The sequence below is a fragment of the Periplaneta americana genome, chromosome 4, assembly GCF_040183065.1.
Source record: "Periplaneta americana isolate PAMFEO1 chromosome 4, P.americana_PAMFEO1_priV1, whole genome shotgun sequence".
NCBI classification, from domain to species: Eukaryota; Metazoa; Arthropoda; class Insecta; order Blattodea; family Blattidae; genus Periplaneta; species Periplaneta americana.
Genome location: NC_091120.1, coordinates 99,550,321 through 99,571,943, shown reverse-complemented (window position 1 = coordinate 99,571,943; position 21,623 = coordinate 99,550,321). Strand labels below are relative to the sequence as shown.

At 35.3% G+C, this 21,623-nt stretch overlaps 1 protein-coding gene across 2 annotated transcripts in view; it reads left to right on the top strand.

Annotated features, from left to right (window-relative positions):
• Positions 1-441: 441 nt before the first annotated feature.
• The window catches only part of LOC138698089 (uncharacterized), a 44,990-nt gene continuing 23,808 nt past the window's right edge, over positions 442-21,623 (top strand). The window contains exons 1-2 of one of the 2 annotated variants that reach the window (XM_069823794.1): positions 442-899; positions 18,765-18,998. In XM_069823794.1, coding sequence (XP_069679895.1) covers positions 506-899; positions 18,765-18,998 — 628 coding nt within the window. In that variant the 5' untranslated portion in view covers positions 442-505. The remainder of the gene's footprint in view (positions 900-18,764; positions 18,999-21,623) is intronic. The other variant, XM_069823793.1, reaches the window with a different exon arrangement.

Genomic DNA, 21,623 nt, shown 5'->3' with positions numbered 1-21,623 from the left:
TTTTAACAAATCGGAAGGAATACCCACCACGACGGACGGCCGATTCGGCGTAACGCAAACACATGTGATGCCCTATCTGTCAAGACGGTGAAGATAATGAAAGTGAGAATTGTGGTGTGTTGGGGGAATGACGAGGGAAAAACGAGAGAACCTATATTTCGGTGCATAGTAAAAGGTTTCCTTTATGCGTGCCTTTTAAATGGTACTAAATTGTAATAAGTAATGTAAATCTCATGATGATAAAGGAGATTAATTTGCGAAACGTGTAAAACGTATATTGAGAAAGCATTTGTCACCCTTCGTGATACTCATTTTTAAAGAGTTTATCTGCTGAAGGAGAGCTTTCATTCGTTACATAATGCAACTAAATAAATAGCAATGTAATGCTGATTTGCTGATTAGAAGGTATTTGTAAGATAAAATCTGATAAGTTCTTCTATAATTCAGTATCACGCTGGCGTACATTTATCTTTCCAGCAAATTCTCTCTCACACGGAATCCAAAAATGGAAGGCGAAGGTCGATTTTCAAATCCATATTTACAAGCTGTATTAGAAGACATAATAAAAGAAGAAGGGTTTATTAACCCGCAAGTAAAAATAGAAGTTGGTTCAAATAAGGGTGACAATTATTTGGGAGCTATATACAGAGTACAAGTGGATGGTAAACGAGTGAAGAACGAATTTAATCAAGACACATTGAGAATTATTTTCAAATGTTTGCCACAATCGAAAGCCCGTCGTGAACAAATGGAATCTAGTGTTTATTTCAAGAATGAAGTGAATTTCTATAACCGTGTTCTACAAGAGTTTCTGTCGTTTCAACGTGAAAAAGGAATAAACAGTGAAGATGGATTTTCATGCACTGCAAGGTGCTACCGAGCACTAGCTGAAGTAAATGGTAAGTAACATAACCACTAACCATTATGACCACTGTATGAATCATGACAAAATATTATGCATGACTAATGAGTAGGGTGCGGATGTTGATGACCTAGAAATTTACTTAAAATGATCATTAAAATGCCCTTGAACTAATGGAACAATGACATAAAATTAAAAGAAAATGACATTTAAATATTATTCACCGTACTCGCTCCACAACTTCTTAAAAATCAGTCACCTTGTTTCAATGACTGCCCTGAAAATCTGGGAGAGAAGAGGCAACTTCCTGGAATTTGGCTAAGATAAAGGAAAAGAATATGCAACAAAATTAAGGTTTTAAGGGAAAATTATAGATTTTAATGAGGGTTTACAATGCGTTTCAATCAGCGGTGGTCCATGCCAGTGCCTTCATTCTCCATCTTCTCCTTCCGCTCTTCACTTTTGTTACCAGACCTTCCAGATGAGGAAGTGTGAATGACAAAACAAATGGTGGGCGCAGCGTGCATTCTTGTAATATTTGTGTTAAAAATAATGTTTACTACAGTAGACATACCTTCCGAACATGTTGGAGACACAACGTCCTGTTCAGGACACGGTGAAAGTCCCCCCCCCCCGCTTTCAAACTTAAATTCTAAAGACACCCTCCTACCGACAAAAGAACAGTAGGGATCAAAGCCCTTACTTAAACTAAGTTGTTGTCAAGCGTTTTATATTACTTCCGTTGTGTGAAGTGAAGCCTTCAGTGGAATGAGGGTTGGACTTTAAGTTTTATAGTTTGAAACAAACTCTAAACTTCACTGTTATTCACTTATTCAGTAGGTAATTACTACTGACCTATTTGCTTAGAAAATGATTTATCGATAAAGAAGAAAGTAAAATGCATTCCAAATGCTCTAAAAGTTCTTCAAAGTATTAAAAATGACCAAAAAAATGCCGAAAAAATATAAAAGTGACCTATTATTCAAAAACGTCAAAAAATGCAATGTAAGAAATGATTTTTTTACATTAATATTAACATAGAAGGGATTTCTACATTAATAGGCATCGTCCTAATGTGAAAAATAAGATGATGAATTTTCATCAAGATCCGCCCCCTACTAATAAGTCATTTCACGTCAAATAGCACAGCAACAAAACACGATTTTCTCGTAAGTGGTCGATTTTTTTTTCATGAATTCCAGACATGAAATAAGGAGACACGTATTGTTTTATTCCCACAATTATTACTTATTATTTGTGTAGTTATGACTATTTGAAATTACGCAAATTATGCGCGCACTGTTACATAAACTCACTTGGAACTCTGTGTCTACATATAGTTGAGATTTGGGGTTTGGCGCATTTGAAAGACTAAATACAATATTTTTATTACTTTAGACCTATCACAAATAAATTTAAAATTTGGCCTATTTTTTTTTAATCATTTCTTTTTCAAAGCAAAATTACTACATTAAAAAGCCAAGTTAAAAATCTGAAGAAAAAAAAAAAGGTAAGCAAGAGTGAACAGGTCAAAACTCATATTTACTCTAATAACTCACATAACTTAACACCAAGCTAAAGTGTGATACTTCGTCAGAAAGATTGTTGTTTTAGTTACAAGTCTAAATGTCTATATTAGAATTAACTCTGCAACAATTTAGAATATTTAGAAATTAAACAAAGTACTGCATGATCCTTTTCATCCTATGCAGCCAGGGTGAGTAGGGTCATCAAGAAAAGCGAATGGAAACATTCTTACTTTTCATTTTTATTCATAAACTTGTACAATTAAAAATACCGGTACTTATGAAGATTCAGTTCCACACAAATTATACAGAGTGAGTCGTAAGTATGTTTGGAAAACGAAAATAAGAACATTCCTTATAAGAAAATCTGACTGAAAATGCTTATTTCTTGGAGAAATAGTCATACTTTGTTTTTGTCCTTTTTTTTTGTTGTCACAAGTACATGTTTGGAAACTTGTCATTTAACGTTTACAGAATGTGTCCCCTTGCATTATTTATACATGCCTGAGCCAGACGTACACACAACTAGCGAGTTCTCTCAAACACCATGTTATCATCACGGATCAATTGGCATGCATGCGTCCAATCAAAACAAAAACAATGTACTGCTGTCTTGTCACTGTGTTGTTTGTAAACAAACACTGGTACAAAATCAAAACAAAAACAACACAACAATATGATTAGATACTTATGAAAACAAAAGTCACTATTTTTCCAATAAATAAGCATTTTCCATCAAATTTTCATATAAGGAATTGCTCTTATTTTTGATCCAGGAGCACGCTCACGCGTTTTCCAAACACACTTATGACTCACTCCGTATATTTAATACTAATTCTTCATCAAAAGCAACACAAATGTCGTGTTTTAATTATTCAATGAACACCTTCCACAAATAAATCTCTTCTTACCCTCAGTTCCAACACAATTTTCATGGTACTACTCCTTCCCCTTTCCCATGCAGTGTACCGAGTTTCCGAACTTTCCAGAAACAGGATCACTCTATTTAACATTACAAAAACCACATGCAGTTTCATATTCATCTGACGATTCATCTCCTGACGACGACGACGACGACGAGGATGATGATGATGATGATGATGATGAATATCTTTTCGAACATCGGAACATTCTAGTTCAAACCCACAAGCTGAAAGTTTAGACCTAAGAATTCTCTTTGCAAACTGCTTTTCTTGGTCAATTGAGAACACGGTTTGTCCTCACCTATTCTTTGCCTGTTGGTTGACCTCATTATCCAAAGTCTTTGTAGGACGTAATGTGGTACATTCAAGAGCTCCACAGCGTGGTACTGGCTTCGTCCTTCACGATAAGTTTATTGCCCTCTACATATCTTTCTCTGATCATAAAGACTGCGTCTTTCTTCTGTATTTCCCCATTTAGGACAAATATAAACCCTATATCAATGAAATCAGTTAAAAAATACCTGACCTTTTTCACCCTTAAAATAGTGACCCGAATCAGCCAAAGAGCAGTAATATTTTTGCATCGTAAGGTTTGCCATACTGATTGGTGTTTGAAGTTCAACATGTGGGTAACATATCGTTTAAGAGCCCACTTTCAACTTAATTACTAAATCATGTAAATATCACAATAATAACTGGTAAAACGCAGATTAAATAAACACTACAATTCAATAAACTAAATAAAACATTGCTACTTACTGTTACAATAACAATTTTCTACCTCAAACACCGCACCGAAAACAATGCTGTTTACTACTTTCCAGCCTTTCTGTATCGTAGAAGTTCCCGACTCCCAATTTCAAAGCTAGCTAGCGCATAATCTAGTATTCTTTTTTCTTTGGCTTACAGAGCGGTATTTTCAAAACTGACCCGTCTCACCCTTGTTTACCCTAGACTTGTTCCGTGATGTATTATCTATAAACTACTGCATTTAAGAATGTGGGATCTGCATACATACATTTGCAACAATTTATTTTTCAGAGGCATGCAAGCGCTCGCGATCCCCAACTAATGAACTGTTTGCGGCCGTAGGCCTACGCGTACATGTGTGCTAGAAGGCTGCGCACTGAAAGTTTTAGGGAATGCAATGAAAATGTAAACCTGAAAAATACATAGTTATTGCAGACTTTTCTGAAAATTATTCTTTTGTAATACAAGATTCAGTACGTATGCATTGGAACGACTGCCAAGCCACAATACCTCCTTTTGTAGTATTATTTCAAAGAAGGTACAGAAATTCGTCACAAAAGTATTGTCGTCACCTCAGAAAGCATGAAACATGACACCGATTCCTTTCACTTTTTTTTTCAATCCGAAGCAATTAATTTCTTAAAACAAGAATTCAACGATATGAGAAAAATTATCTACTTTTCCGATGGATCAAGTTCACAATACAAAAACAAAAATAATTTTCAAAATATCTGCTTACATGAAGACGATTATGGAATTAGTGCTGAATGGCACTTTGGAACGTTTCATGGTAAAGGTCCATGTGATGACATTGGAGGAGGCTGCTATTACACTATCAAAGTTCTTTTACAAAGAATATAATAAAGTATTTTATCAAAGATCTTTGATAAAAGATAGGATTTGGGGTATATTCAGTGAGCTCTATACTAAACTGGAGGCACAACTCTATGCTTTAGAAGCGTGATGTGAATACTGAGCGCATTACTATCTCTTTCTCTTGTTGTCCTTGTCTCTCTTGCAGTGAATGCTATCTTATACTAACGGTATTTTTAGGAATACTTCAGTGCACTTAGTAGGAATTTTTTTTTTTAGATTTTTAATACCGCTATTTCACATTGATATCTAACTTTTAAAAATTGAATCATAAAAAGATATTTGTAATAATTATATTCAAATCAGTTAGTAAATATTTAACAAAAAAACAGTATGTAAAGCTTTTAAATGCATTAAAAATATTTAACATCAATGTCCTCAGAAATGTGACACTTGAAATGTTGCATTGTGCGATATTTTTAACGAATTTTAACATACACTACTTTAAAAACATGTGGACTTAGGTGGAAATAAAAATACACTTGTTACTTTATTAGACCCATAGAGTTGGTAAAAAAAATATAATTAATATTTGTGGAGAAAAATTCGCTCCAGCGCCAGGGATCGAACCCGGGTCCTTGGTTCTACATACCAATCGCTCTGACCACTGAGCTACGCCGAATTCAATCCAGAGTACTGTACCGGACTGAACCCTCCTTCAATGTTTCCCTTTGAGGCCTGACTCCAAGTTAGGCATATATGTTGATGTATATGTCCAATGTTAACTGCCATTATACTAGGAGCGCACTCAGCTGAGTAACTTGTTTGGCAGGGATTCCGCAGTTACGTGCACAGTAATCTGTAAAAATATATGCACTGCAGCTATGAGAATATTATAGATTTATTCATTTGTCCTACAGAATAATATCTGTAATATTGATAATATTTGAAGAGAAAAATTTGCTCCGGCGCCGGGGATCGAACTCGGGTCCTTGGTTCTACGTACCAAGCACTCTGACCACTGAGTTACACCGAATTCAATCCACAGTACCGGACCGAACTCTCCTCCTTCAATGTTTCCCTTTGTGGCCTGACTCCAAGTTAGGCATATATGTTGACGTATATGTCCAATGTCTACTGCCATTATACTAGGAGCGCACTTAGCTGAGTGACTTGTTTGGCCGGGATTCCGCAGTTACGTGCACAGTAATCTGTACAGATATATGCACTGCAGCTATGAGAATATTATAGATTTATTAATTTGTCCTACAGAATAATATCTGTAATATTGACAATTAATATTTGAGGAGAAAAATTTGCTCTGGTGCCGGGGATCGAACCCGGGTCCTTGGTTGACATTGGACATATACGTCAACATATATGCCTAACTTGGAGTCAGGCCACAAAGGGAAACATTGAAGGAGGAGGGTTCGGTCCGGTACTGTGGATTGAATTCGGTGTAGCTTAGTGGTCAGAGCGCTTGGTACGTAGAACCAAGGACCTGGGTTCGATCCCTGGCGCCGGAGCGAATTTTTCTCCTCAAATATTAATTGTCAATATTACAGATATTATTATGTAGGACAAATTAATAAATCTATAATATAATAAAAAAAATATAAATACAATCAGAAATATGAAGATCAAAATTTGTAAATTTTGTGCGATTTCATGTGGAATGACTCTAATGTGCAGAACATAATAAAGAGCACGTTCCACTTGTTTCATTCATTGTAAGATCGACTGTTTATTGTTTTATGTGTGAATATAAATAAGTCATCCACTCTGGATCAAGATTTTCACACCCGGTTACAAATCCAGCAAACCTGGGTGCATGTTCCCTGTTCTGAATGTTTTGTAGTGTTGTTATCAGTTTTGCACTCTCTGATCCATATGATCAAAGTTCTCATAAATGAAGACAGAACAAACAAAAGTTTCAATTCTCAAAAGTAGACTACTATGGTGATGGTAATGATTAGGCCGCGGAACTTCTTGCAATTGCATATTTTTATTGATTTGGCAATTGGTATATTGAAAAAGTAAAAGTGGATCTTTACCGATCATGGATTTTACATTTTGAATGAAGCCAACTTTATTTTGCATAAATGGATATTTTGAGAGGTTTTTAAATGCATCTTACTTACTTATTTACTTACTTACTGGCTTTTAAGGAACCCGGAGGTTCATTGCCGCCCTTACATAAGCCCGCCAATGGTCCCTATCCTGAGCAAGATTAATCCAGTCTCTATCATGATATCCCACCTCCCTCAAATCCATTTTAATATTATCTTCCCATCTACGCCTCGGCCTCCCTAAAGGTCTTTTTCCCTCCGGCCTCCCAACTAACACTCTATACGCATTTCTGGATTCGCCCAAACGTGCTACAAGGCCTGCCCATCTCAAACGTCTGGATTTAATGTTCCTAATTATGTCAGGTGAAGAATACAATGCATGCAGTTCTGTATTGTCTAACTTTCTCCTTTCTCCTGTAACTTCATCCCTCTTAGCCCCAAATATTTTCCTCAGCACCTTACTCTCAAACACCCTTAACCTATGTTCTTCTTTCAAAGTGAGAGTCCAAGTTTCACAATCATACAGAACAACCGGTAATATAACTGTTTTATAAATTCTAACTTTCAGATTTTTTGACAGCAGACTGGATGATAAAAGTTTCTCAACCAAATAATAACAGGCATTTCCCATATTTATTCTGTGTTTAATTTCCTCCCGAGTATCATTTATATTTGTTACTGTTGCTCCCAGATATTTGAACTTCTCCACCTCTTCAAAAGATAAATTTCCAATTTGTATATTTCCATTTCGTACAATATTCTCGTCACGAGACATAATCATATACTTCGTCTTTTGGGGATTTACTTCCAAACCTATCTCTTTACTTGCTTCCAGTAAAATTCCCGTGTTTTCCCTAATCGTTTGCGGATTTTCTCCTAACATATTCACGTCATCCGCATAGACAAGCAGCTGAAGTAACCCGTTCAATTCCAAACCCTCTCTGTTATCCTGGACTTCCCTAATGGCATACTCTAGAGCAAAGTTAAAAAGTAAAGGTGATAGTGCATCTCCTTGCTTTAGCCCACAGTGAATTGGAAACGCATCTCACAGAAACTGACCTATACGAACTCTGCTATACGTTTCACTGAGACACATTTTAATTAATCGAACTAGTTTCTTGGGAATACCAAATTCAATAAGAATGTCATATAAAATTTCTCTCTTAACCAAGTCATATGCCTTTTTGAAATCTATGAATAACTGATGCACTGTACCCTTATACTCCCATTTTTTCTCCATTATCTGTCGAATACAAAATATCTGATCAATAGTTGATCTATTACGCCTAAAACCACACTGATGATCCCCAATAATTTCATCTACATATGGAGTTAATCTTCTCAAAAGAATATTCGACAAGATTTTGTACGACGTCAACAAAAGTGATATTCCTCGAAAGTTACTACAGTTAGTCTTGTCCCCCTTCTTAAAGATAGATACGATTATGGACTCCTTCCATTGTTCTGGTACAATTTCCTTTTCCCAAATCGCAAGTACAAGCTTATAAATTTCGTTAGATAATGCACTTCCGCCCTCTTGTATTAATTCTACTGGAATTTGATCGATACCTGGAGACTTATAATTTTTTAGATTTTCTATCGCAATTTCGACTTCAGAAAGTGTGGGTTCGGGTATAAATGGCTCAGCAGTTTATATTTCAATTTCGTCCCGATCATTTCTATTTGGCCTATGTATATTTTGTAGTTGTCCAAAATTGTTTTTCCATCTGTTCAGGATTGAATGAGTGTCTGCAAGCAAGTCACCATTCTCATCCTTGATCACGTTTACCCTTGCCTGATGTCCATTCTTGAATCTCTCTTATGTGGCTACTAACTTCTCCATGACAGAGAGCAGCATCACCATGCTGAAAAACGTGGGTACTCCTCTAACAGAATCCCTTGCAGTTGTAAGAAAGGTTGACTCACTGAAAGCAGTTCCTGGATCATAAAATAAAGCAGTGGCTGCAAAATAAAATTTAAGCATGTGTTAGAAAATAATTCTGGCTATAAAGAAATGCTCCAAATTATTGATATTCTCAATGGAAAATGTGAAACAATCACTGAATTTGGGATAATTTCACATCATGTGATGTAGAGAGATTGTTTTCGGCATTTAAACAGATTCTAACAGATAAGAGAAGTTTCACAGTAGAGAACCTGGAGAAATCGTTGGTTGTTTACTGCTATAATAAGTACGTGAAAGGCAAAGAGAGTTAAAAAGTAAGTTGAAAAGTGTGTGTGTGTGTGTGTGTGTGTGTGTGTGTGTGTCTAATGCCTACGTTAGAAATTTAAAAATGTACCAATTCAAATATACAGAGTGATTCAGAACTTATGTTACAGAAGAATATGGTAGATACAGGGTACTAAAATAAACATTTTTCATTAATCAATGTGTGTCCTATTTCGCACTGGTACAGCACTGCACTTGTTTTAGTGTTATGACTGTTTGCCACATTGTGATTGTTTGTTGTTGCTTTGCTACGTTGATTCGTCATTGATGTTTTAGGTACATTTATTGAAAGCTCAGTCATCAGAGAGTCAACATTAAAAAAATGTAGCGTTAGGGCCTGAGAGAACTAGCTGATGTGCTTTTGGTTTTTATATCAAAGTGCAGTGATACCCCCAGTTCGCAAGTTGTGTGCTATTCACTGATGAAGCAACTTTTACATGGAGCACATTTGGGAGCAGATAAATCCATATTCCACTGCAGTGAGACCTATCATCAGGTGCGATTTAGTGTCACTGTGTGGTGCGACATCATTAACGACACACTACTCAGTCCACATGTCATGCCAAATTGCTTAAGGGGAGAAAATTGCAGAGATTTTTTGTAAAACATCCTGCCCATTTTATTCGAAGGGGTACTGCCTGCAGTATGCACCAGGACATGGTTCCAGCATGACGGAGCTCCTGCGCACTTCAGTCAAGGCAACAGCTGATGGCAACATATGATGACGAATTGGTTATCAAGGTCCAGTCCCATGGCCAACAACATCACTAATCTTAATCCACTTGACTTCTGATGGGGACATCTGAAGATCTTAGTGTATGCCACATTGTAGACCATATTGATTATCTTCTTCCAAGGATTGTCAATGCCTGTAACACCATACATACTACACCTGGCATATTTGAACAGGTGCTGCCAGCCTTGTTTATAAGAAAGGGAGCGTCAGTTGAAAACTTTTCTGTAATGCACAAGTTATCAAGCGTCGACGTCTGTTGTTTTTCATTGAAAGCTTAGTCATCAAAGAGTCAAGCCACTGGCCCTTGAATGAATGATTGCCTACCAGCCGCAACAATGAAACAAGTGTAGCGCCATACTGGTGCGAGATAGTATACTCATTGCTTAATGAAAAATGTTTGTTTTAGTACCCTCTACTGTATTCTTCTGTAACATAAGTTCTGAATCACTCTGTGTATATACAGGGTATTTCCGAAGTGATGTTACAAACTTTCAGGGATGATGGCGAAGGGCACATGTATCAATTTGAGAAAAGGAACCCTGGTCTGGAAATGACCGAGTCGAAGGTTACAAGCAAAAATAGTTCTTAGAAAGCATGATGGAAATATTCAGATTGTCAATTAATATAGATAAACACAATATAATATTTGTTACTCAGTCAAATGACAAATCAATGTAAAATAATGACATATATTATATGGTCATTAAGTTTTATATATATGAATTACAAATTGCAAACGTTTTCGCCCATTCAGGCATCTTTAGGCACAATTATACAATATCTCAATATCAAACTGTGTAGCCATTACATTGGTGGTAGATAAACTGTTTAAGATTAATGATGTACAAAACAGCTCCATAATTAAAATGTAATATTACAAGTCATAAAATTAAAATAATGTTAAAAACCACGTAGTGTTGTAATTAAACTTCATAATATTCTGTGGAACTCATGTTCAGTAGAGTCCAATGAGTGATGAATTGTGTGTCGTTTGAACGTGGCAACTGTATAGATCACTATAAAACATCCTATGTTTGAAGCAGTTATGTAGACGTGAGACGACCTGCTGCTGTTGGACTGTAGCTAGTACTAGCTAACTGTTTAAGATTAATGATGTACAAAACATCTCCATAATTAAAATGTAATATTACAAGTCATAAAATTAAAATAATGTTAAAAACCACGTAGTGTTGTACTAGCTACAGTTCCAACAGCAGCAGGTCGTCTCACGTCTACATAACTACTTCAAACATAGGATGTTTTATAGTGATCTATACAGTTGCCACGTTCAAACGACACATAATTCATCACTCATTGGACTCTACTGAACAAGAGTTCCACAGAATATTATGAAGTTTAATTACAACACTACGTGGTTTTTAACATTATTTTAATTTTATGACTTGTAATATTACATTTTAATTATAGAGATGTTTTGTACATCATTAATCTTAAACAGTTTATCTACCACCAATGTAATGGCTACACAGTTTGATATTGAGATATTGTATAATTGTGCCTGAAGATGCCTGAATGGGCGAAAACGTTTGCAATTTAGTTTCTCATATTATCAGTTATATTTCTGTATATGTTACATCACCATACTTTACATTCCCTTTCCATTACCTCTGCTCAACATGCATACACATAATGACACATTCCCGAATACACTCACATACTTGCAATATTACAAGAAACAGCTTTTCACAACAAAAATAGAGTCAGTAAGGAGAGAAAATAAAAAAAAAAGAATAAAATTAAGAAGAAAGAATATTAACAAATATAAAATAAATAGGACATTTGAATTCATTTATAAGCTGTAGTCCATTTTTTAAGTAGATACCGTATATGAAAATTTTCACAAATTTACATGAATTAGCGGAGGTATATTGTAATAACAATGTATAATATCATAGGCGCCAACTTCTTTGAAATTGTGGAAGGCAGGACCCTGCACAAACGTCTGAGAAAACTAGTTTAATTGCTGTGTCAAATTAAAAAAAAAAATCCTTACATATTATACAGAAAATAACGTCTGTTATTTCATATAATATCCATGGAAACTGCTTAACCCAAGATGGTTATAAATTACGGGCCTTATGCACTACCTTTTTCCTTTCACTGCTTTATTACATCCTGGAGCTTTAAAATTCAGTTCTTTCTAAACTTAAAATTTTGAGTAGTTTCCCTTTTGAACTAGCCTGTCGATTTAACACACTCTTCAAGGACTGGACCATTTGTGCTGTTCCGTTCTGACTATTTTTATGGTTTTTAATCCAACACCAACTAGTAACAGAAGTCTCCAGTTACGTACATGGTAGCATTGTGCACAGTGGGGAACCCACGGCGGGGCTAAGAGGGTTCAAGCCCTTCAAGATTTTTATTGTGTATTTCCAGTATAATGGAAAGAATGTTTCATTCTTAAGCTAAGTTTTTGTACTCGCACTTCTGCAAGCAGTTTTAGTGATGTCTTAATGATATTTATAATTTAACAATCTTTGAGTGTTGGAAGCCTTGTATATTCTGACTGAAAGCACTTGCAATGGTCCTGTTGATAGCTCGAGAACATACTATAGCGAGCATGAGGCGAATAGTTAGGCCACTCATGGCAGTGGCCCCATTGTACTCTTGACCTCTTAGATATTCTGTATTGATATTAAACTCTTTTATTCCATCTAATTGTTTGTGTAAACTTTCACATTTTACATTCTCTAGAGGCATAAATTGTAAAAATTTCATATCTTACCATAAATGTATGAAGACTGGTAAAAATTAGAATTTACTGGTATAACCTAACATTTACCGTTATAGTGCGGTAAAACCCCAAACTATCTTATTAGTTCATACATTTTGAACTTTTACCAAGAGATGTTGGTAACTCTAAGGATTTACCGATGTGAGCTGGTAAAAGCTACATCAAAGAATTTAGAATGAAGAATCCTGCCTCCATTGTGCAGGTTCAGACATATTTGCAGGATCAATAAAGTGAAGTAATTCCGAGATGCTGCCAAAGAAAGTCTTCAAATGCAAGCAAAGAAAATGAAAGCAGTCACGTGTAACAAAATTCCAAAACTTTCAGTTGGACAGAGTTTGAGAATCAAAGTACCGGATGTAGATCAGGTAAAAATTGACACAAAATCAATAATAACAGTGGTCATAAATATTCAAGATGACGAGTTTTATCAATTTGGTAAAAAAGTTGGCAAACTGAAGTCATTGTACACTAGGAACCAATTTACATTATGCAAAGAAACAGGGGCGTATTTTGCGGACTACCGGGGCTACCGGCGGTAGCCCAAGGAAATTACAAAAGAAAAAGTTTATAATATAACATAATGTAATAATTTTGTATTATTAGTTTTACCACAGTAATTAAAATTAAGGTAATCGTTAGATTTATATGCGCTCTCTGCTCTCGAAAAGAAACAAGTTGTCAAGGCGGCATCGCTGGAGAAACCGCTGCTATGAGGGGTAGCCTGTGACCATTCCGCTAATGCTGTTCTGTCACACAACTGCCCGTCCCCCTCTCCCTTCTGTTTCCATCGTGCAGTGTAGGCCGGGTGAGTTGCCGCTCTCGTGATCGGTTTCTTCGCAGGCGCGAAGCAACAATATGCTTAGTACGCTAGCTCATCAATGTGATTGCGTTCTTGCAGTGCAGTATTTTAAATTTGTGATTTGTTCGAGTGTCTAAGAGTTATATTAATTGTTAATTATTAAGTTTTTAATTTCCCAATTAAGTGATATTGTGAAAAATATGGCAGAACAAGTTTCTGGAGAGGTTTGTGTTGAAAATGACTGTGTAATAGAAGGTTTATTAAAAGTGCCTTTTAACCGTCGTACATACAACGAGAAAGTTGAAATTGTGAAAATGGAAAGACCAACTCCTGAGTTAAATTTGTCCATGGACGTAAAAGAAAAACAGCGTGAATACACACGCCATTTCACTTCAACATCATATGGTAAGTGGAATTGGTTGTGTGGTAGTTCTAAACTGTCTAAACTATTTTGCTGGCCATGTTTGTTATTTAGCCCGCGAAACTAATGTGTGGTCAAAAGAGGGGTTTTCTAATATGAACTCCCTTCGAACGGCAGTCCTAAAACACGACAAATCAAAAGCTCATATTTGTAGTAGCATGAACTTTGCAAACTTTGGGAAGACAAGAATTGATTTACAGCTAGATAAGCAAAAAGCTCTACACATCAATCAACACAATGATTTTGTGAAAAAAAAAAATCGGGAGATTTTACTGCGTCTTATTAACACAGTCTGCTTTCTAGGAAAACAAGAATTGGCTTTTCGGGGTCATAATGAGAATGTGGAATCAGACAATAGAGGAAATTATATTGAATATTTAAGTTCCTTAAGTGAATTTGACCATTTACTGGCCAATCAACTTGAGAGTTCAACAGTATTTCGTGGTACTTCTCCTGCAATTCAGAATGACTTAATATTTGCTATAAGTGGGGTTATGATAAAGAACATAAAATCTGAAATAGAAGAAACACCTTTTGTGGCCATTGTTGTTGATGAAACAAGTGACTGCTCTAATCAGAGTCAATTGTCCACTGTTTTAAGATACGTCGATAGTACTGCCAATGTTCAAGAACGGTTTATAGGATTCACAAATGTCAGTTCGGACAAAATTGCTGCTGCTTTGTTTCAGCATGTGGAAGGTGTTATAGCAGAATACAATGTCGGCAATAACTTAATTGCACAGACATACGATGGTGCTTCAGTTATGGCGGGAAATATTAATGGCTTAAAAACAAAAGTTCAAGAAAAGTATCCTCAAGCACTATTTGTCCATTGTTACTGCCATGTTCTCAATTTAGTTTTGCAACAAACTACTGCATCCATTCCAGAATGCCGCATTTTTTTTCAAAACACTGTCGGGTTTAGCTGCATTTTTCTCATCATCTCCTAAAAGATCAGAAAAACTCAAGGAATTTATGAAACAGAAACTCCCAAAAGTAGCACCAACTAGATGGGATTTTACATCTCGGCTTGTAAATACAGTGAAGGAATACAGAGAACAACTGACTGCTTTTTTGAAAATATCATTTGTAATGACTCTGAAGAAAACTGGGATGATGATGATGTAATTGTGCAGGCTCAAGGATATTTGTATTTTTTCACACAGTTTCAGAATATATTTCTTCTTGAAGTCTATGCTAGAGTGTTCGCACATACAGATGTGCTCTACAATATTCTTCAGACAAAAAGTCTAGACATAGCATACTGCTTGCAAGAGGTATTGAAGTTAAAAAATACTATATCCGAGTTCAGACGTAGTGGGTTTCCATCCATATGGAGTAATATGGAAAATGAAAATTCTTCAGCCAATACAATGGAACCACCATTAAAGCGAAGAAAAGGAGATGATGAATTGAAATACAGGCAGCTGTACTACAGCATACTAGATCGTATGCACATGGAAATTACTGACAGATTTTCTGATTATGGAAAGCTTCAGTTCACACATCTTCTAAATTCTAAAAAATTTTCTGCTTATAGAGAAAACTTCCCGAATGAGGCACTAAACAAATTATTTCAGTCCTATAACAGTCACTTTGATCAAGTGCGTTTGAAAAATGAATTAAGTGTAATATATTCAGCAGAAATCTTTGATTTTTCGAACAAACCTATCCATGAAATATTATCTGCCATATATGAAAACCAGCTGAACCAAGTTATTCCTGAAGTCCTTAAATTGGCAACATTAATTGTGACGTCAGCAACGGTAGAAAGAACATTTTCTGCGTTGAAGAGAATAAAATCCTACTGTAGATCAACTCATACACAAGAACGTTTATCCGGCTTGGCACTGATGTCCATTGAAAAGTCATTTCTACAGAAACTTCGCAAGCGGCCCAACTGTAATTTCAATGACGAAGTCATCAAAGTATTTTCGTCCCAATCAAGACGTCTGGAATTCACATATAAATAGGTAAGGAATTTTATTATAGGGATTTTAAAATATATTTTGCGTAATAATAGGGTCAGTGGTAGCCCAGACCCTTAAACCAGTATACGCCACTGCAAAGAAAATTGTATCATCATCAAAGAAGTAGGAAAAGAAGAAATTAGTGTACAGGAAGTGGTTGGCAAACTATTTTTCGTTGGAGGACAAGGATTCAAAAAGTGTAATTGTTTAAAATAGTGTTCAATAAAAAAATGTTTGTGTAAATCATCTTCCATGTTTTGTAATTCTAAATGTCATAACAGCCAACCTTGTTGTAACAAGAATTAACATTGATAATGTTTGTTTTACTTTATTTGTGAACCTGGATTGTTTGAGACAATATAAAGGCTTTGGTAATTTCTGTATGGAATGCTATAACAGACAGTACTTAAAACTACAATATTTTTCACTGTTTTTAATATGGAATATTGTTTATTATAATCACATTGGAATGTAAAAATATTTAAATAAGTTTAGTCATTACTCAGGTATTTTTATTTATGTTTTTAAATAAATCCTAAAACAACAATAAAAAGATGTATCGGAAATAGATATGTAAAACTGCAAAGATGCGAAGAACGGCAAATCTTAGTAAAGATTTTTTATTAAATTAATGCGATTTTACCACAACTGATCGGTAAACCCTGAGATTTACCAATATCTCTTGGTAAAAGTTCAAAATGTATACCAGTACATCTAATAAGATATTTCGGGGTTTTACCACACTATAACGGTAATGTTAGATTTTACCAGTAAATTCTAAGATTTGCTAGTCTTCGTACATTTACAGTAATATATATATATATATATGTATAAGTGCACACAAAGGGAAATTGTTCAACAGAAGACACATCACTAGTCTCATCTGAAATAACTGAGAAACATCTTGCACTGTTCACATCTCAAACTATTTTAATTTTAATTACAGAATCACATGAATTTCAATGGTTTGTATGAGGTATGGCAACAGGGTTATTTCGTGCGCTAAATGTACGAGAATTTCATGCAAACGACAATTTAAGTTATAAAAACTGGACATTCCAACTTACTAGGTAGCATTTCTACCTTAAATGGTTCGTAAACACACTGTCTCCCGCATTTATGAGAGCTCTTAGAATAGCTATAACATTTCCTTCTCTGCTGAGGGTTTAGTTATATCAAACTCACCATGGTCCTTATGACCACATAATGGCAAACTCTGTTGTCCACATAGTATGACCGTATGACTGTTTCAATTATTAGCTTGAATTTTTTCTGTTTTCCAAAGCCTGGGTTCTCTTTCCATCATTAATACTTAAATCAATAGATCATTTCTTTCCAGATGTTACATCTACAAAGTTACCTGCTTTTATCTATGGCAGTCATATGATATTGTGACTAGAAGGGTGCAAGAAGGCTTGATTTTATATTTTAAATATACGCGACTTTCTGTATAACTCAATCTTTTAAAGTTTGATATACTATGAAATTTAAGTACCGTACTTTAGAACAAGTAGCAGGCGAACAGACCTAATAAAAATTTTCAATAAGCTCATATTTTGTAAGTTAGTGTCCTTTATTTCATAGTATATTTGTGTTTGTAAATGTAAGACCCTTTCTTTGAAAATATTTGTAACAAATTAAATTAATATTTAAATTAAATGTGCTCTAAAGGTAAATAACATTACAAGTACAGTATATATTTGAAACTTCCGCCAACACCAAAATCCTGGGTGTGCCCCTGATTGTACAAGACGATCTTCTACGACAACACAAGACAACAAGACAAGAGACACTCAGGCATCAATTACCATACCATTACAATATAATAATTACAGACGTTAATAATGATAATAATAATAATAATAATAATAATAATAATAATAATAATAATAACATAAGTTATAGGAGTTTCAATTATTCTGCCAACATTACATTTCGCTTCTGGCATAACTTAGGCAGCACACACATATTTGTCTGCTGATCCGGAGTTACACACGGAGATGGGTTTGATTCCCACTTGGGCTGATTATCTAGTTGAGTTTTTCGAAAGGTTTTTCCCAACAGTAAGGTGAATCCTCAGCCTCATCTCGCCAAATACCATCTTACTATCACCAATTCCACCGACACTAAATAACCTAGTAGTTGATACAGCATCGTTAAATAACAAAAGAATAACATTACATCTCAGCCATTAACGTGAACATAATGAACAGCTACAGTATAGCATATTTCTGAACATACTGCATATGATGATCCATGACAATCTTATGAAAGAATAAGAGGTTGCACTTGTTGTTGAAAATCTTCATTACAGTAAACTCTATACCTTCTTGACATTGCAGACACTCCCATTTCCCTCTTTCATTCCATCAACACACTCTGTTTCATCTACACTTTCTCTCTTTTATCATCTCCATTTTTTTCCCCCTCCATTTTGGGCTTGTGACCAATGCAGAGTTGGCAGTGGGCTGCCACCGAACTTGGACCCTGTGGTAAGTGGTCATTAGTTGCTGGTGGTAGTGCTATGTACCGTGGGCTCTCCCTTGAGCTCATGGTACCTTGTGGGACCGTGATGCCTATGTGGAAAGTTAAAGGGATTCTGCAGGCTATAGAGGAGCTTATTTATGAGTATGTATGAAACATTGTTCTGATCTAAATAAAATCATGATAAAAAAAATCGAAGTAGAGATAAAAGTCATACACCATGAAATGTATATGTTATGTAACACATTTAATGTTAGATTTATTATTATTCGGAGCAGCATCATATATGTATTATTATAACACTTTGTCATTGGAATAAATCTCAAATCACAGATCTTTTGATTCTTTCTGACTTTTGAAACTTTTTGTATTAATCTAAAGGTTATACAAGAAATAAGTGCATTTGATTTAAAATAATTTTTGCAGAAATGAACGTGAATGACGTGGAAGAGGTATTAGTCCTAGAAGACCTGAGGGAGAAAGGATACAAGATGGCAAATCGAAGAGTTGGCTTAAGTGTTGTCCATTGTCAACTGGTGTTGGAGCAACTGGCGAAGTTGCATGCCTTTTCGTTTGCTATGAGGGATCAGCGACCAGAACAATTCAATTCTCTGAAAAAAAGTGTCAATGAAACACTGTTTACAACTGCTAAAAGAGAAGGTTAGTCCTGGTTTAATTATTAAAAAACTATGAAAAATATACTGTTATTAGCTTCTTGCCCCAATATTAATCTTACAGAATTTTCATATTTCAAGTGAATAATGATTAGATGAATAATGATTAGACTTAATGTGAATACTGACTTAATTGAAGAATGTATACAACAAAGGTTGTAAGTCCACAGAACAAAAGTTTTTCATGAAAAACATTTTTCTCCATCAAAATCATACACTACTGGTCATAATTATGATGGCATGCATTAACTAGGGCCTACTTCCACTTTGAATTTCAACATAAGCTACTGTATGACTTTTGTGATTTATCGGATTTCACATATACAACCTGTTTTGACTACGGTACTTAAAAAATAACAAAAACGGCTCTTAAACCTAACTTTTGTTGTTTACTCTCTTCAATTGTATAAACAACTCCAACTCTACAATAAGACACAAAATTCTTAAAAGCATATAGTACTGGCATTTAAAATGCTTACACTGAATGCAGTGCAGCCTATATTAGTAGCAGGGATGGCACTTTAAGGTTGTAGCAAGTTTGTGCTACAACCGAAAATTTTAGAATCCATAAACTGTTTGAAATAAGGGTTGAAATAATTTAGCTCTGTCCACTAGTTCATAGTAACAATATAGTTTACTTCAGAGAATCGCGCGACTCATTTGCAGGAGCCTGACAATTGACTCAACGGAGTGAAAGAACATACTTCTTATGGGAACAGAGTGGATCTTAGGACCCTTCCCAAGGCGAAGGGATGAGAGGGGGTTTCTCTGGCACAGCCTGAGAGTTGTTGGTAAACGAAATTCTAAGTTCTCAACACAAAGGACAGAGGGCAGTAGCTGTCAGTCAGGTTAGAGGCTGAGGGGTGATGGTGAGTCCAAGAAACAGAAAAAATAACACCCTCGCTCACTCTTGCTTTTGTTCTGGTGAAAGAAACAGACTTTCCTTTACTTTATCTTGGTGGTGTAATCATCTCTCACTAACACATTTCAATATTTAATTAAGCCTAGTGCTAGCTATTGTGTTGTGCGAGATAATGCTTGAATGTGGCTTTCGTATTTTAACTAACTGTAGATTGCTTACTAAAACAACAGTTTTCAACATGTATTTTGGAAGAAAAACTTTAAATTAATTAAGCAACTTAGCAGACAACTTCATTCCTTGAAATTTCAGGATGTGTTAAAATAAAGACTAAGATGCATAATAGAAATTTTAGCGACAATTTTCAGTGATTGTGCAAGTGTGAAAAAAGCAAATCATTGTTTTGTTTGTTGTTCGCAAGGAACAAGGAGAGACCAGTGGCATAGCCAGACTAATTATTTTGAGTGAGCCAGATATGCAGGGTTTAGAAAAAGTACCTGGCCCATCTCCTGACAATGCCGCTGCCATCAACTCTCTTGAAACTTATTCTCGGAAGTCTTATTTAATAACATGCAAAATTATGATAAACAATCATGCAAGGCATACCTATACAAACGCTTTATAAGGTGAACTGGAGCTGCCAAAATTTCCTAGCAACGAATCTGTCGATCGCTGATGATGGGTCCTTCAACAAATCCCAACTTTTCTCCCTCTCAATGGATAGAATTGCTAGACTACAAAGCCTTGTGCTTGGCATGATTGTTGAATTTTTCGTTTCAGAGCTCTGAAAAGTTTTATATCATTGCCTTAATGAAGGACGAACATTTACTAATGTTCATTTTTAGAGACTGAGGTGCTTCCGATAATGAATTTGCAAGAGCAAGAATATCGTCTAAACATACCAAATAAAATAAGTTGTCAAATTTTTCTAGCTGATGTAACAATTCAGTAGCCGCCATAGCTTCCTTCTTTTTATTGCTGCCAGACAATTTTTTAGGCCCAACCCAACACAGTTAAATTGGCTCTTGAAGAAATGAACGCATTTTTTACTTCTTACCTTAATGCTATCGACTGTAACTATTGCTCTGGATCCATGATTTAGTTTTAATGTTGAGAATTTTCCATAAAAAAACGCAAAAATTCGCATAATTTTTGGGTGGGCCTGGGCTCACCTGACCCACCTGCTGGCTACACCACTGGGAGAGACGTGCAGATTTTCGTCACAAATAAGTGAGTTACGGTAATTTTTTAAAAGTAGATTGCAATGTTGGTCTGTTACAATCTTTTAAATATTTTCTCATTTTAAGAATGGTTTGATTTAGCATGGGTATTATTCTTATAACATTATATTTTGGCTTCTGAGCGTTTTATGTTATGTTGTGACCATCAGTAACTGTATAATTCTGGCTGGATGGAATCTACTGATTTTATGAAAGTAAACCACCAAATTTTTCAACTACCAGCCATCACTAATTACTAGTAAACAGTTGGGAATATAAGATTGTCAACCATTATCGCATTTTATGTCGCTTTAACTTAGGAAGTCATATCGCGACAATACGTACATAAACAATTCTTACAGTTTACATTAGTTTACTGTATTACAATAATCATTTAGATACATTTGTAAATGTTGATAGCTTTCAGAAATTTAATTAAGTTTGAACTGAATGATGGGTTGTTTAGAACTGTTGATAAGTCTTTTGGTATATGGAATTGATCTCGATGAAGGTGATATAGTGGACATTCAGA